The sequence below is a fragment of the Hippichthys cyanospilos genome, chromosome 15, assembly GCF_059441005.1.
Source record: "Hippichthys cyanospilos isolate Australia breed blue-spotted pipefish chromosome 15, RoL_Hcya_1.0, whole genome shotgun sequence".
Lineage (NCBI taxonomy): Eukaryota > Metazoa > Chordata > Actinopteri > Syngnathiformes > Syngnathidae > Hippichthys > Hippichthys cyanospilos.
In genome coordinates, this window is record NC_142383.1 from 17,696,727 (window position 1) to 17,710,187 (window position 13,461).

The following is a 13,461-nucleotide window of genomic DNA, read 5'->3' on the forward strand; positions in this document are numbered from 1 at the left end:
TCGGATGTGACGTACGTCTGCTGGTGGCAACAGAGGCGTATTTGAGAGGGACCCGAGACCCAGGTGCTGTGTGTTAGGAATAAATCCACTCGTGTGTGAAAACGCCGGCTTCCTGATACTTTTCGATTGCAGAACGAGCGCGCATATTGTTGGATGAGTGGCAGTTGGGTAAGGTCACAAATTGGAGTCAGATTACTAACTTGAGTTTATGTTGATTTAGAAATAAAATTCCAACACCGCGTGTACAGATTGACCGCAGTCTCCTAAAACATTTTGTCTTCATTTTTAAAGTTCGGAACTGGATTGATTGTCCGTCGCTTCTATGATGCAATGGAATACAAATTTTGCATCTTCTTGGTCGGTTCAAGTTATTGCAGGCTCGTTAAAACGGTTTGGAATTGCTTAGCTTGGATTAGCATAGATTGGCTTGCTAGCCGCTAACAAAGCAGACGGGTTTGTTGCCCCCGCACGCATCAAGCGTAAAGTTGATCTTTTGGATATGAGTTGAATATGCAAATTGAGATGATGTCACGTCAACCTAACAGACAAGATAAGTCATTCGCTGAACTCAATTCGAACTGAAAGTTCCGAAGCGCCTCTCGTCGACGTTCCGAAGCAACTGATTATCCGTCGCTACTCTATTGCAAAACAAATGTTGCACCTTCGTGTGCTGTTCAAGTCATTTTAGGCTCGTTGAAATGCTTTGGCCTTGCCTAGCTTAGCTTAGCATGCTAGCCGCTAACAAGCTGACGCGTTTGTCGACAGAGCATGCAAGTACGGGCGTAAAGAGACGTAAACATCGAGTGCAAACTTGATTGACCAAGAATGAAACTGAAGATCGAAATGGAACTTTGTGGAGCGCAAGAGGAGCGACAAGAACGTCGACTGCTGGACAAGCTTCGCATGCAGCCTCGAGTTGTGTTACGCCAATTGGGTTTGTCACTACTTTTCAGGAATATTTCTGTGTTTATATTGAGCAGAGGTTGAGCTAGGTCAAATCGTCATAATTGATATTCCAAAATGTGGACTGTGTGCCTCTGATGGAAGACTTGAATTGGACTCCATGGGGTGAAATATTCACATAATTTAATAACTATTTTTAGAGTTAATATTCCATAACACTGATTTTTCTTTCTTTCGCTCACGTGGACCATCTGGCAGGCCCTACATTTGATATACAGTCAGCAAAGTCAAGACAAACGGACTAAACTCAACTGCCTTAGTCTTATCTTGTGTCCCACAGACGTAAGTGAAAAAGAGCTCGGTTCCGAGTGGGAGGAGCCAACGATGCCTGGCGTTAAAGAGGAGGAGTTAGAGCACCTTTGTGGCAAAGAGCAGGATCTGCTGCAGCACTGCAACATCATCAAAGAAGAGCATCTGCCACCACGCGTAAAAGAGGAGGGAGATGTCTCAGAGTTGCCAGTGTCTGGTGTCCTTTTGAAGACTGAAGAAGGAGGTGTAGATGAAGAGAAGAAAGAGGTGGAGCCTTCTGGCTCCACTCAACACGTGACGACAGAAAGAAATGGCAAGCACGGTGGAGGATCACAAGCAAACGGATGGCAAACTCCATTGTCAGATGGTGAAGACACAACGTCACACTTTTCTCATACAAAAGTTGATTATGATGAGTGGGAGGGGGAGATGACATGTCACACTATTGGCAAGCGTTGGAAATGTTCTCAGTGTGGGAAAAACTTTAACTCCAAATTCAATTTGAAAAGACATATCAGGTGCCATACTGGTGAGAAACCTTTTGCCTGTTCGGTTTGCGGGAAAAGATTTTCTAGAAAGGTTTACCTGAGGGATCACACAAGAACCCAAACTATGAAATTTATTGTCTATTCAGTTTGTGGTCAAAGGTTTTCTAGAAAGATTTGCATGAGACAGCGCACAAAAACCCAAACTGGTGAGAAACGTTTTGTCTGTTCAGTTTGTGGTCAAAGATTTACTCGTAATTCCAATTTTAAAAAGCACATAATGACCCACACTAACGAGAAACCTTTCGCCTGTTCAGTTTGTGATGAAAGATTTTCAAAAAATTACCTCTTAAAAAGACACAGACTGACCCACTCTGATGAGAAACCTTTTACCTGTTCAATTTGTGATGAACGATTTTCTAAAAAGTATCTCTTAAAAAAACATGAAGTGACCCACCTCGGTGAGAAACCTTTTACCTGTTTGGATGGTGGCAAAAGATTTTCTTTTAATTTTCAATTAAATGACCACATAGTGGCCAACACGGGGGAGAAACCTTTTGCCTGTTCCATTTGTGGACAAAGGTTTTCTACACAGGGAAACATGAGACGACACACAAGCACCCACACTGGTGAGAAGCGTTTTGTCTGTTCAGTTTGTGGTCAAAGATTTACTCGTAATTCCAGTTTAAAAAAGCACATAATGACCCACACTAACGAGAAATCTTTCGTCTGTTCAGTTTGTGATGAAAGATTTTCAAAAAATTACCTCTTAAAAAGACACAGAGTGACCCACTCTGAAGAGAAACCTTTTACCTGTTCAATTTGTGATAAACGATTTTCTAAAAAGCATCTCTTAAAAAAACACATTGTGACCCACCCCAGTGAGAAACCTTTTACCTGTTTGGATTGTGGTAAAAGATTTTCTTTTATTTTTCAATTAAATCACCACATAGAGACCCATAGGGGGGAGAAACATTTTGCCTGTTCCATGTGTGGACAAAGGTTTTCTACACAGGGAAACATGAGACGACACACAAGAACCCACACTGGCGAAAAACCTTTTCTCTGTTCAGTTTGCGGTAAAAGGTTTTCTTGTGGTTCTCACTTAAAAGCGCACATAATGACGCACACTGGTGAGAAACCTTTTGCCTGTTCATTTTGTGGTAAAAGATTTTCTCAAAATTCCCACTTAAAAACACACATAGTGACCCACTCTGGTCAAAAACCTTTTTCCTGTACCCTTTGTGGTAAAAGATATTCTCGTATTTGCTACTTAAACACACACATAATGAGCCACACTGGTGAGAAACCTTTTTCCTGTTTGGTCTGTGGGCAAAGATTTACTAGAAAGAATGAGGCAGAAAGACACACAAGAACCCACAGTGTTGAAAAACCTTCTCTTTGTTCACTTTCTGGTCAAACATTCCAAACTAAAAGTCAAGCAAAGAGTCACAAGTGTGCTGTTGATAATAGCTGTGATCAGTGAAGTCATTTTTGCACTTATGTTTAAAGAAAATATATCTTGTTTTTTCTTGTTTTTTGCTCATCCGTCATGAATGATAGGAGTATTTGTCATTCGTTTTTTTTTTAATGTCTACCTTATTTTTTATTGTGTTTGTATTTAAAATGTGACATCAAATTACCAAGTGACTTCAGATTAATTAAGTTGACACACATTATGTATAAATGCCTATTAATTTGGCAATTGTAAATGTGCATTGTTTAAATAAAGTTGAATCAATCGATTGAAAGTGCAAAATCACCGTGGTGCATGGTCTCAGTACACTTTACAGCATAATACAATACAATTAAAACACGTAAAAAGATCAAATGCACACAAAAAACCATCGGAAAAAATGACGATAAAAGTTGGAGGCTATAGTGGGTTAAAATACAAACAAACAAATCTGTTTTAAGATGAAATTTAAACATTTCAATGGCGTAAGCTTCCGTATTATGAGGATGACCGTTTCATAACAAAAAAAAAGGGAGGCACGATAGGAAAAAGCCCTTCGACCACTTGACTTTTTATTGTCTGGAAGGATGATGAGAAGACTGGACGTCGATTCAATTAACTTACGACTCAATTCATGTTATTGTCAACACGACCTTTTTACGTCCACCCCGGCATAGCGGAAGACGTTTTATTTTGAAGGAAACGATCGCCTCTCGTCAAACGGCTCTTTACCGTAATGCCTAGGATGAAAAAAAAGTTAGTAGCGGCTCGCTTTACTTCATCTACCTACCGCTTTTAACTTATGAATTTATGAAGTTATGAATTCGGTCTGAAAGTTCCGAAGTAGTTTATTGTCCGTCGCGACTTTATTGCAATCGACTAAGTCATCTCAGGCTTGTTGAAACGTTTTTGCTTATTTTAGCTTAGCATAGCCTAGCTTGCTAGCTCCAAACAAGCGGACGCGTTTATAGACACAGCAGGCATCAAGTGCGAGCGGAAAGTGTCGCGAACGTCGAGCGAAAAACGTGAGCAAGCATGAAAGTGAAGATCGAAGAGGACCAATGTGGAGTCCAAGAGGAGAAGCCGCGACAAGAAGGTCGACACCTGGACAAGCCTTGCTTGCAGCCTCGAGTTGTATTACGCCGATTGGGTTTGTCACTTGCAAGTTGTCAGAAATATATTTCTGTGTTTATTTTGAACAATAGTTGAGCACGGTCGATTTCACATTATTGACATGCCAAAATGTGGACTGTGAGCGTCTGATGGTGACCCTCTTTCTTGCGGATTCAAATCCACAAAGCTTTCAGGTTCAAAGCAAAGATAAAGAATTGTAATTTTTTTATCGTGTCTCTTGCTTTATTTATAGTTATATTTTACTTCATTCATGCAGGAGGTTTCAACATGTTCAACGCTCCAAAGGTATACAATATTGAAGTGTCTTTATCCAAAGACACTTGTATGTTGAAAAATTTGGGTAATCGAGCTTCCGGTTTAGTTTTTGGGCAAACTCATTTGAAAGCGAGATTCCAAACAATCAATTGGACAATTTGTGCCAATTTGGAACTTTGCTAACCCTTTTCTGGTGGCATAGACAAGCGCAGCTGATCTCTCCTTTGCCTTCTAGCGAAAATATGTTCTCAAACAAAAATCATCAACGTGGGACAATCACTTTCTGACCTCGGGATCCCTGGGAATCAGGATGATAGGACTGAATATCTTCCTGAATACAAAATCTCATTTATGAATTTGCCGTATGCTTCACTGAAGTATTCGTGTGATTTGATCAATATTTTCTATAGTTCTTGCTATGTAACACTGGTTTTCCTTTCTTACGCTCACATGAACCATCTGGCAACCCTAAATATGATATATAAACAGCAAAGACACAACAAACTGCCTTAACTAAACCATGTCGTCTTGTGTCCCTCAGACATGAGTGAAAAAGATCTCGGTCCCAAGTGGGAGGAGTCAAAGTTTCCCGGCGTAAAAGAGGAGGCGTTAGAACCCCCTATTGGCAGAAAGGAGGAGCTGCCGCAGCACCCCAACATCAAGAAAGAGGAGCATCTGCCCCCATGCATAAAAGAGGAGGGAGATTTCTCAGAGTTGCCAGTGACGGTTGTCGTTTTGAAGACTGAAGTTGAAGGAGGTCCAGATGAAGACGAGGAAGAGGCGGAGCCTCCTAGCTCCAGTCAAAACGTGACAACAGAAATAAATGGCAAGCACGGCACAAGGTCGCAAGCCGATGGCTGGTTAGCGCCAATCTCTGATGTTGAAGACTCAACGCCGCATGATGAAGAGTGGGAGGCTGAGATGCCACGTAACAATGACAACAAGCGTTGGAAATGTTCTCTGTGTGGCAAAGCATTTATCTACAAATCCGATTTGAAAAGACATATGACATGCCACACCGGTGAGAAACCTTTTGCATGTTCAGTTTGTGGTAAAAACTTTTCTCGCAATTACAAGTTAAAAGAACACATGATGACCCACACTGGTGAGAGACCTTTCGCCTGTTTGCTCTGTGGGAAAAGATATTCTTTTAATTTTCAATTGAAAGAACACATATTGACCCACACGGGTGAGAAACCATTTGCCTGTTCAGTTTGCGGTCATAAATTTTCTCGTAATTTCAACTTAAAAAAACACACGATGATCCATACTGGTGAGAAACCTCTTGCCTGTTCGGTTTGTGGTAAAAGATTTGCTCAAAAGTCACACTTAAAATCACACATAGAGACCCACACTGGTGAGAAACATTTTTCCTGTTCCGTTTGTGGTAAAAGATATATTCGTAGTTTCCACTTAAAAAGACACACGAGGACCCACACTGGTGAGAAACCGTTTGCCTGTTCGCTTTGTGATCAAACTTTTCAAACCGAGGAGCTTTTAAAGTGGCACAAATGCGCTGTTGAGAATAGCCTCGTCCAGTGAAGCTGTACATGATGTCATTATTGCGTTTATGTTTGAAGAAAATACAACTATCTTGTGCAGACTATCTTTTTTGTTTGTCAGCCAATTTCCGGGAAAATTGTGTCATTTTGGGACGCTTCGGTCACAGCTAACGAACTCTGCTGGCAGAAATAAGCACTGCAGTTAATTTGGAATCCGCTCTTCCTACTATGAAATAAAGATTAATTAATTACAAACACAATGTTTGATATTAAATATTGTTTACTTATTGTTGTGATTGTGTGGCAGTTAATCTCTTAACATCGTGAGGGATCATTTTATAATTTTTATAAATGATTTTAAAACAATCCATGGATTTCGAGTTACAGGTCACGAGCAAGCTACGGCCTGTCAGTCCAATTTCATTAAATGATTTACGAATAAATTGGGCATTAGGGTTGCTTTCAAAAAGACGCATGATCGCTTGACTGATGGCGGAACAGATAATTTGCAGATCACCTGACTTTGCCTGGTAGCTTGGCGTGATGACATCTCAATGTGCATATCCAACTCGAAGCAAGCGATTGTGCATTGCGACAATATTACATGACAGTTAATGTCATTTTCAACCCGACGCTTTCACGTCCATGTAGGGAAAGCGGAAGTCTTTTATTTTGAAGGAGGTGAGCGCCTCTCGTCGACAGCCCTTTACGGTCTTATTACAGAGAATGTAAAACCTAATGAAGGTTGGCTTTACTTCGTCTGACCACGCCAAAGAAGCCTCGATCGCAGTCTTCTTGCCGTGTATTTCTTTTCGAATTCTGAACAGATTGTCCGTCCCTACTTAATTGCAATCGAATGCGATGTTTCACGTTCGTGTGCGGTTTAAGTCATCTCAGGCTAGTTGAAACGTTTTGCCCTTGCTAAGCATAGCATAGCCTAGCTCGCTAGCCGCTAACAAAGCGGAAGCGTTTGCAGACACACATCAAGTGCCCGTGTAAAGTCTCGTTAAACGTCGAGCGAAAAACGTGCGGAAGAATGAAAGTGAAGATCGAAGAGGAGCTTTACGGAGCACAAGAGGAAAAGGAGCGACAAGAAGGTCGACTGCTGGACAAGCTTTGCATGCAACCTCGCGTTGTGTTACGCCGATTGGGTTCGTTACTTTCCTCAGTCATTACTTTTCAACAATAATGCTGTGTTTGTTTTGAACAAAAGTTGAGCACGATCAATTTCACATTAATGACATGCCAAAATGTGGGCTGTGTGAAAAAGGATAGAAGGGATAACAGTACAGTTCCTGTATAAAGTTTAAAAAAAATTGAGATTTAAGAAAATATGCGCACTGTTGTAGTTGGACGTCCGAGAAGTGCCCATCCATAGAGTATTTATAGCTAACTCGCCTGGCAAGCAGGAAATGTTCACTCTGTCTCTCTGCAATTTAGCTTTTTTTTTTGTAAATTTAAATTCATAATAGTGGTTTTCCTGTCTTTCGCTCACATGGACCATCTGACAATCCTAAATATGATATACAAACAGCAAAATTAACTAAACCATGTTGTCTTGTATCACACAGATGTGAGTGAAAAAGATCTTGGTCCCAAGTGGGAGGAGTCAAAGTTTCCCAGCGTAAAAAAGGAGGAGTTCGAGCACCTTAGTGGCAAAGAGGAGGAGCCGCTACAGTACTCCAACGTCAATAAAAAGGAGCCCCTACCACCATGCATAAAAGAAGAGGGCGATGTCTCAGAGTTGCCAGTGACTGGTGTCCTTTGGAAGACTGAAGGACGAGGTGTAGAAGAAGAGGAGAAAGAGGCGGAGCCTTTTCGCAAGAGTCAACACGTGACAACGGAAATAAATGACAGTCACGGTAGAAAATCACAAGCAGATGGCTGGTTAGCGCCAATCTCAGATGGTGAAGACAGAAGGTCACACTCTTCTCATATTGATTTAAAAGATAAAGAGGGGGTGGGTGAGATTGCACGCGACACTATTTGCAAGCAGTGGAAATGTTCTCAGTGTGGGAGAAGCTTTGACGCGGAGTTCTTTTTAAAAAGACATATGATGTGCCACACTGGTGAGAAACCTTTTGCATGTTCCCTTTGTGACAAAAGATTTTCTCAAAATTGCCACTTAAAATCACACACACTGACCCACACTGGTGAGAAACCTTTTACCTGTTCAGTTTGTGGTAAAAGATTTTCCAGAAAGATTTACTTGAGAGAACACATGACGACCCACACTGGTGAGAAAGCTTTCGCCTGTTCAGTGTGCGGGCAAAGATTTTCTCGTAATTCCTACTTAAATAAGCACATAAAGTCCCACACTGGTGAGAAACCTTTTATCTGTTCGGTTTGTGGTAAAAGATTTTCTTTTCAATTCCTCTTAAAGGCACACATGATGACCCACAGTGGTGAGAAATCTTTTGCCTGTTCATTTTGTGGCCAAAGATTTTCTCAAAATTCTTTTTTAAAAAAACACTTACTGACCCACACGGGCAAGAAACATTTTCCCTGTTTGTTTTGTGGACAAAAGTTTACTAGACAGGAAAGTGTGAGACGACACAAAAAAACCCACACCGGTGAGAAACCTTTTGCCTGTTTGGTTTGTGGGAAAACGTTTTCTACACAGGGATGCATGAAACAACACACAAGAACACACACTGGTGAAAAACCTTTTGCCTGTTTGATTTGTGGTAAAGGATTTTCTCACAAACCCCACTTAAAACTACACGTAATGATCCACACTGGTGAGAAACCTTTTGCCTGTTTGGTCTGTGGTCAAAGGTTTTCTAGAAAGGATGACCTTGGGAGACACACAAGAACCCACACTGGTGAAAAACCTTTTGCCTGTTCCGTTTGCGGACAAAGGTTTTCTACACATGGAAGCGTGAAACGACACACAAAAACCCACACCGGCGAGAAACCTTTTGCCTGTTTGGTTTGTGGGAAAACGTTTTCTACACAGAGATGCTTGAAACAACATACAAGAACACACACTGGTGAAAAACCTTTTGCCTGTTTGATTTGTGGTAAAGAATTTTCTTACAAATCCCAGTTAAAACTACACATAATGATCCACACTGGTGAGAAACCTTTTGCATGTTTGGTCTGTGGTCAAAGGTTTTCTAGAAAGGGTGACCTTGCGGGACACACAAGAACCCACACTGGTGAAAAACCTTTTGCCTGTTCCGTTTGCGGACAAAGGTTTTCTACACATGGAAGCGTGAAACGACACACAAAAAGCCACAGTGGTGAGAAACCTTTTGCCTGTTCAGTTTGTGGTGAAAGGTTTATTAGAAAGCAAACCCTAAAAATACACACAAGAACCCACAGTGGTGAGAAACCTTCTGATTGTTCACTTTGAGCTCAAAGATTCCAAACTGAGGATCAAGCAAAGAGGCACAAATACGCTGTTGATAGCCGTATGTGTTTATGTATGTTTTATATGTACACTGAATGTGTACAATGTTGACCGTAGCGTATGTGTCAGTTCTCCCAAACCCATTATCTTCAATATTGTAATGCCCATGTGTGAAATAAAAGATTTACCCAGTTGTGGTTGGGTTTGATCTCTCCTTTTTTCGAAAGAAAAATCTAAATACTGTATATAGTTAAGAAGTGTGGTCCTGAGCTGCTGTAAGCCGCAACTCATGTTCATGCGCGATAACAACTGATTCTCAGTCACAGTTTTCCTCATGCCTGACAATGAACTATACAATGTGTACAGCCTTTGCCTATAGGCTGAACAGCAGGGCAACTGGGTAAGGTTTTGTTTGGATCAAATAATGTCAATAGTCTCTTGCCTTGCGTTGGATATGCCAATCCGTTTATTTCGTCAACATTCCTTTCAATATCCTGATAAAACAATAATTCGAGTTACAAACCAAACTGTAAATGTACCTTAATGACCACGCACGGTCGAAAACTGTTTGCCTCTTGCCCTGTCGCACCTGAGTCCAATCACCAACCGGCACGTATTTATGTAACCATGGCAACCATGGTTCCACCCACCATAATAGATTGGTATGTCTTCAGACAATTTGTTTAACTCTCTTGATATAAAAAAATTAGAATACACAAAAAGCTTTTTGGCTCCAACACAATGTAAATAGTAAATGACATGTCCAACTTGATGTTTTCGCATAAATGTCGGCAAAGCGGAAGTCTTATTTTGAAGGAGATCAGCGCATCTCTTCTACGGCCAATTACCGTAATGCCTCGGATGAAAAATGTGAGTAGGGCCTGGCTTTACTTCTTTCCCGGCGTGATCGCAGTTCCCGAAACGTTTTTTTGTTCTTTTTAAATTTCCAACTGAATTCAATCTGACGAAGCAACTGATTGTCCGACGCTACTTTATTGCAATCCAATACAAATTTTGCAACTTCGTGTGTAGCTCAAGTCATATCAGTCTCGTTGAAACTTTCGCCTTGCCTAGCTTATCTTAGCTTAGCTTGCTAGCCGTTAACAACACGCGTTTGTATGTACAACAGGTATCAAGTGCGAGCGTCAAATGTCGTCAACATCGAGCGAAAAACGTGCGCAAGAATGAAAGTGAAAATCGAAGAGGAACTTTGTGAAGCCCAAGAGGAGAAGGAGCGACAAGAAAGCCGACTGCTGGACAAGCTTTGCATGCCACGTGCAGTTGTCTAACGCCGAATAGGTTTGTCACTTTGCTTAGTCTCCCCTTTTCAACAATAATGTGTTTATTTTGGAAGGAAGTTAAGCACGGTCGTTTTCACATTCGCCAAATGACCAAATGTGGACTGAGTGCGTCTGAAGGACGACGCTGAAGTTGGCAAAATTCAGCTTTTCATTTCACTTTAAAAGCCTGCAAGTGCGCTCTTTCGCCTCTAGGTGGCAATGCAGCCCCCGGGATTGCATGACACAAACCTCAGCTTTTCTCACTCTTGTACTATTATCAAAACAGATTTAAACGTTCTCCTCCTATTACAATGACAAATTGGTGTTAGGTGTCTCTCTTGTTTCATGATTTATGAACCGAACATTAAAAAAACAGAATAGCCAAACTCATAATAAATTTGGTTTGAAATGACCAACACTGACATTTTGACTGCTAAGTCCACACTCACTTTAGGTGATTTTGGTACTTTCAGCAGCCTCCCCTTAGCACCAGAGTAAAATGGCATTGAGTTGCTCACCTGTTTCACACTCTTCATCTTGCTAGCTGTCAAATGAGACCCATTTTGGAAAATCTGATCGTCATGAATTTGGTGTGAGAAGCCTAATAATGACATTTTGACTGCACAGAAAACAAACACACGGCGTTTGAAATGACTGCACGTTTTACTGAAATATTCACATATGTTAATAAATATTTGATTCTTGTTCTGATTCTAGTTCTTGCTTCATAGTAATGGTTTTCCTGTGTTTTGCTCACATGGATCTTCTGGCAACCCTAAATATCATATACAGCAAAGTCATGACTAACCCATGTGTTCTTGTGCCCCACAGACATGAGTGAAAAAGAGCTTGGTCTCAAGTGGGAGGAGCCAGAGTTGCCGGGCGTTAAGAAGGAGGAGTTAGAGACCCCTTGGGACAAAGAGGAGAAGCTCCTGCAGTACCCCAACATCAAGAAAGAGGAGCATCTGCCCCCATGCATAAAAGAGGAGGGAGATTTCTCAGAGTTGCCAGTGACGGTTGTTGTTTTGAAAACTGATGTTGAAGGAGGTCAAGATGAAGACAAGAAAGAGGTGGAGCCTCCTAGCTCCGGTCAACACGAGACAACAGAAATAAATGGCAAGCACGGTGGAGGATCACAAGCAGAAAGCTGGTTAGCCCCAATCTCAGATGGTGAAGATACGTCACACTCTTCTCATACTGATGTCGAAGATGAGGAGAGGCAGGGTGAGACGAAACGTCGCACTGTAGGCAAGCGTTGGAAATGTTCTCAGTGTGGCAAAGCATTTGGCTATAAGTCCGTTTTGAAAAAACATATGATTTGCCACACTGGTGAGAAACCTTTTGCCTGTTCGGTTTGTGGTAATAGGTTTTCTTCAAAGGGTAACATGAGACAACACACTAAAATTCACACGGGCGAGAAACCTATTGTCTGTACAATTTGTGGTAAAAGGTTTTCTACAGTGGGTAACATGAGACAACACACAAAAACCCACACTGGCGAGAAACCTTTTGTCTGTTCGGTTTGTGGTAAAACATTTTCTCGCAATTCCAAGTTAAAAGCACACATAATGACCCACACTGCTGAGAAACCTGTCGCTTGTTTGGTTTGTGGTCAAACATTTTCTTATCATTTTCAATTAAAAGAACACACAATGACCCACACGGCTGAGAAACCTGTTGCCTGTTTGATTTGTGGTCAAAGATTTTCTTATAAGTTTCAATTAAAAGAACACATAGTGACCCACACTGGTGGGAAACCTTTTGCCTGTTCAATTTGTGGTCAAAGATTTTCTCGAAGGCTTAATTTGAGGAACCACAGAAAAACCCACACTGGTGAGAAACCTTCTGCCTGTTTGTTTTGTGGTAAAGTAATTTCTTATGCTAGCCACTTAAAAACACACATAAGGACCCACACTGGTGAGAAACCTTTTGCCTGTTCCATATGTGGACGGAGGTTTTCTCGACAGGGAAGCATGAAACGACACACAAGAACCCATGGTGGTGAGAAACCGTTTGACTGTTCAATTTGTGGTCAAAGATTCAAAACTGAGGATCTAGCAAAGAGGCACAAGTGTGCTCTTGAGAATAGAAGTGATCAACAAAGCTGTATATGATATAATTTCTGCATTTATGTCTAAAGAAAATGATTTTTTTTCTGCAAACTATCTTTTTGGTTGTCAGCCATTGAATTCATTAACGATAGGAGTTAGGCCTGCGTCTTTTTGTGTGTTAATGCCAATGAATTGACAATGCCCTTGTTTTTCACCTGAATGTATAGTTGAAATTGTTTTTTTTTTTCTTAATACGAAAGGTAATTACAAGAACATGTATTGTAAACAAGGATGGACACAAATCTACGTTTAATACATAATTTGTGGCTTTTTTTCAATTCTGTGTTCCTTTTCGCACCTAATGAGCACCGGAAAAATTGTTCGTTCAAATAGTTTCAAAATGTTGATATGTTTCATTACAGTGATTGTTTTTGATTGCCTTTGAATGGTGTACTTGCAATTGTGCACTGTTTAAATAAAGTTGAATCCATTTATTTGAAGTGCAAAATCACCATTGTGCATGGTCTCAATACTCCTTACAGCATAAGACAATGAAAATGCATAATGAAAAGATCAAATGTTTGAATAAGTTTTCTTGCAGCTTAGTTCTGAAGAGCTGAAGGCTTGTTTTTGTATAACTGGAAAGACAACGACTGGAAAAAGGACATTACAGTAGTCCGGCCCAAACTTTTATCAGTTCTGTTTTTGATCTATTAGAAAGATATGACTGG

The 13,461-nt window shown here is 40.8% G+C and overlaps 4 protein-coding genes across 5 annotated transcripts; all 4 read left to right on the plus strand.

Annotated features, from left to right (window-relative positions):
- Nucleotides 1-3,456, plus strand: LOC148412036 (uncharacterized). The gene is given in 4 exon segments (XM_088434512.1): nucleotides 1-168; nucleotides 766-934; nucleotides 1,244-3,039; nucleotides 3,041-3,456. Coding segments are annotated over 3 exon segments (2,118 nt in total). The 5' UTR covers nucleotides 1-168; nucleotides 766-825; the 3' UTR covers nucleotides 3,254-3,456.
- A 435-nt stretch (nucleotides 3,457-3,891) lies between these two features.
- On the plus strand, nucleotides 3,892-6,249 carry LOC148412037 (uncharacterized). 2 transcript variants are annotated; one of them, XM_088434603.1, is made up of 2 exons: nucleotides 3,892-4,303; nucleotides 5,084-6,249. In XM_088434603.1, the coding sequence occupies exons 1-2, from the start codon at nucleotides 4,189-4,191 to the stop codon at nucleotides 6,082-6,084; spliced, it is 1,116 nt and encodes a 371-aa protein (XP_088290729.1). In that variant the 5' UTR covers nucleotides 3,892-4,188; the 3' UTR covers nucleotides 6,085-6,249. The 2 variants fall into 2 exon arrangements, with proteins under 2 accessions (XP_088290729.1, XP_088290730.1); XM_088434604.1 differs by having other exon boundaries at nucleotides 3,892-4,249.
- A 534-nt stretch (nucleotides 6,250-6,783) lies between these two features.
- Nucleotides 6,784-9,594, plus strand: LOC148412038 (uncharacterized). The gene is made up of 2 exons (XM_088434519.1): nucleotides 6,784-7,195; nucleotides 7,616-9,594. Exons 1-2 carry the CDS (start codon nucleotides 7,081-7,083, stop codon nucleotides 9,400-9,402), a joined length of 1,902 nt encoding a protein of 633 aa, XP_088290645.1. The 5' UTR covers nucleotides 6,784-7,080; the 3' UTR covers nucleotides 9,403-9,594.
- A 690-nt stretch (nucleotides 9,595-10,284) lies between these two features.
- LOC148412039 (uncharacterized) lies at nucleotides 10,285-13,241 on the plus strand. Its single transcript, XM_088434579.1, has 2 exons — nucleotides 10,285-10,698; nucleotides 11,511-13,241. Exon 2 carries the CDS (start codon nucleotides 11,513-11,515, stop codon nucleotides 12,791-12,793), a length of 1,281 nt encoding a protein of 426 aa, XP_088290705.1. The 5' UTR covers nucleotides 10,285-10,698; nucleotides 11,511-11,512; the 3' UTR covers nucleotides 12,794-13,241.
- Nucleotides 13,242-13,461: the final 220 nt, after the last annotated feature.

Excerpts from the sequence above, each read along its gene's own strand:
- LOC148412038 (XM_088434519.1), top strand. The coding sequence starts at position 7,081 with ATGAAAGTGAAGATCGAAGAGGAGCTTTACGGAGCACAAGAGGAAAAG. Across the intron at positions 7,196-7,615 it reads CGTTGTGTTACGCCGATTGG|ATGTGAGTGAAAAAGATCTT; the intron begins GTTCGTTACTTT and ends TGTATCACACAG.
- LOC148412039 (XM_088434579.1), top strand. The coding sequence starts at position 11,513 with ATGAGTGAAAAAGAGCTTGGTCTCAAGTGGGAGGAGCCAGAGTTGCCG.
- LOC148412037 (XM_088434603.1), top strand. The coding sequence starts at position 4,189 with ATGAAAGTGAAGATCGAAGAGGACCAATGTGGAGTCCAAGAGGAGAAG. Across the intron at positions 4,304-5,083 it reads AGTTGTATTACGCCGATTGG|ACATGAGTGAAAAAGATCTC; the intron begins GTTTGTCACTTG and ends TGTGTCCCTCAG.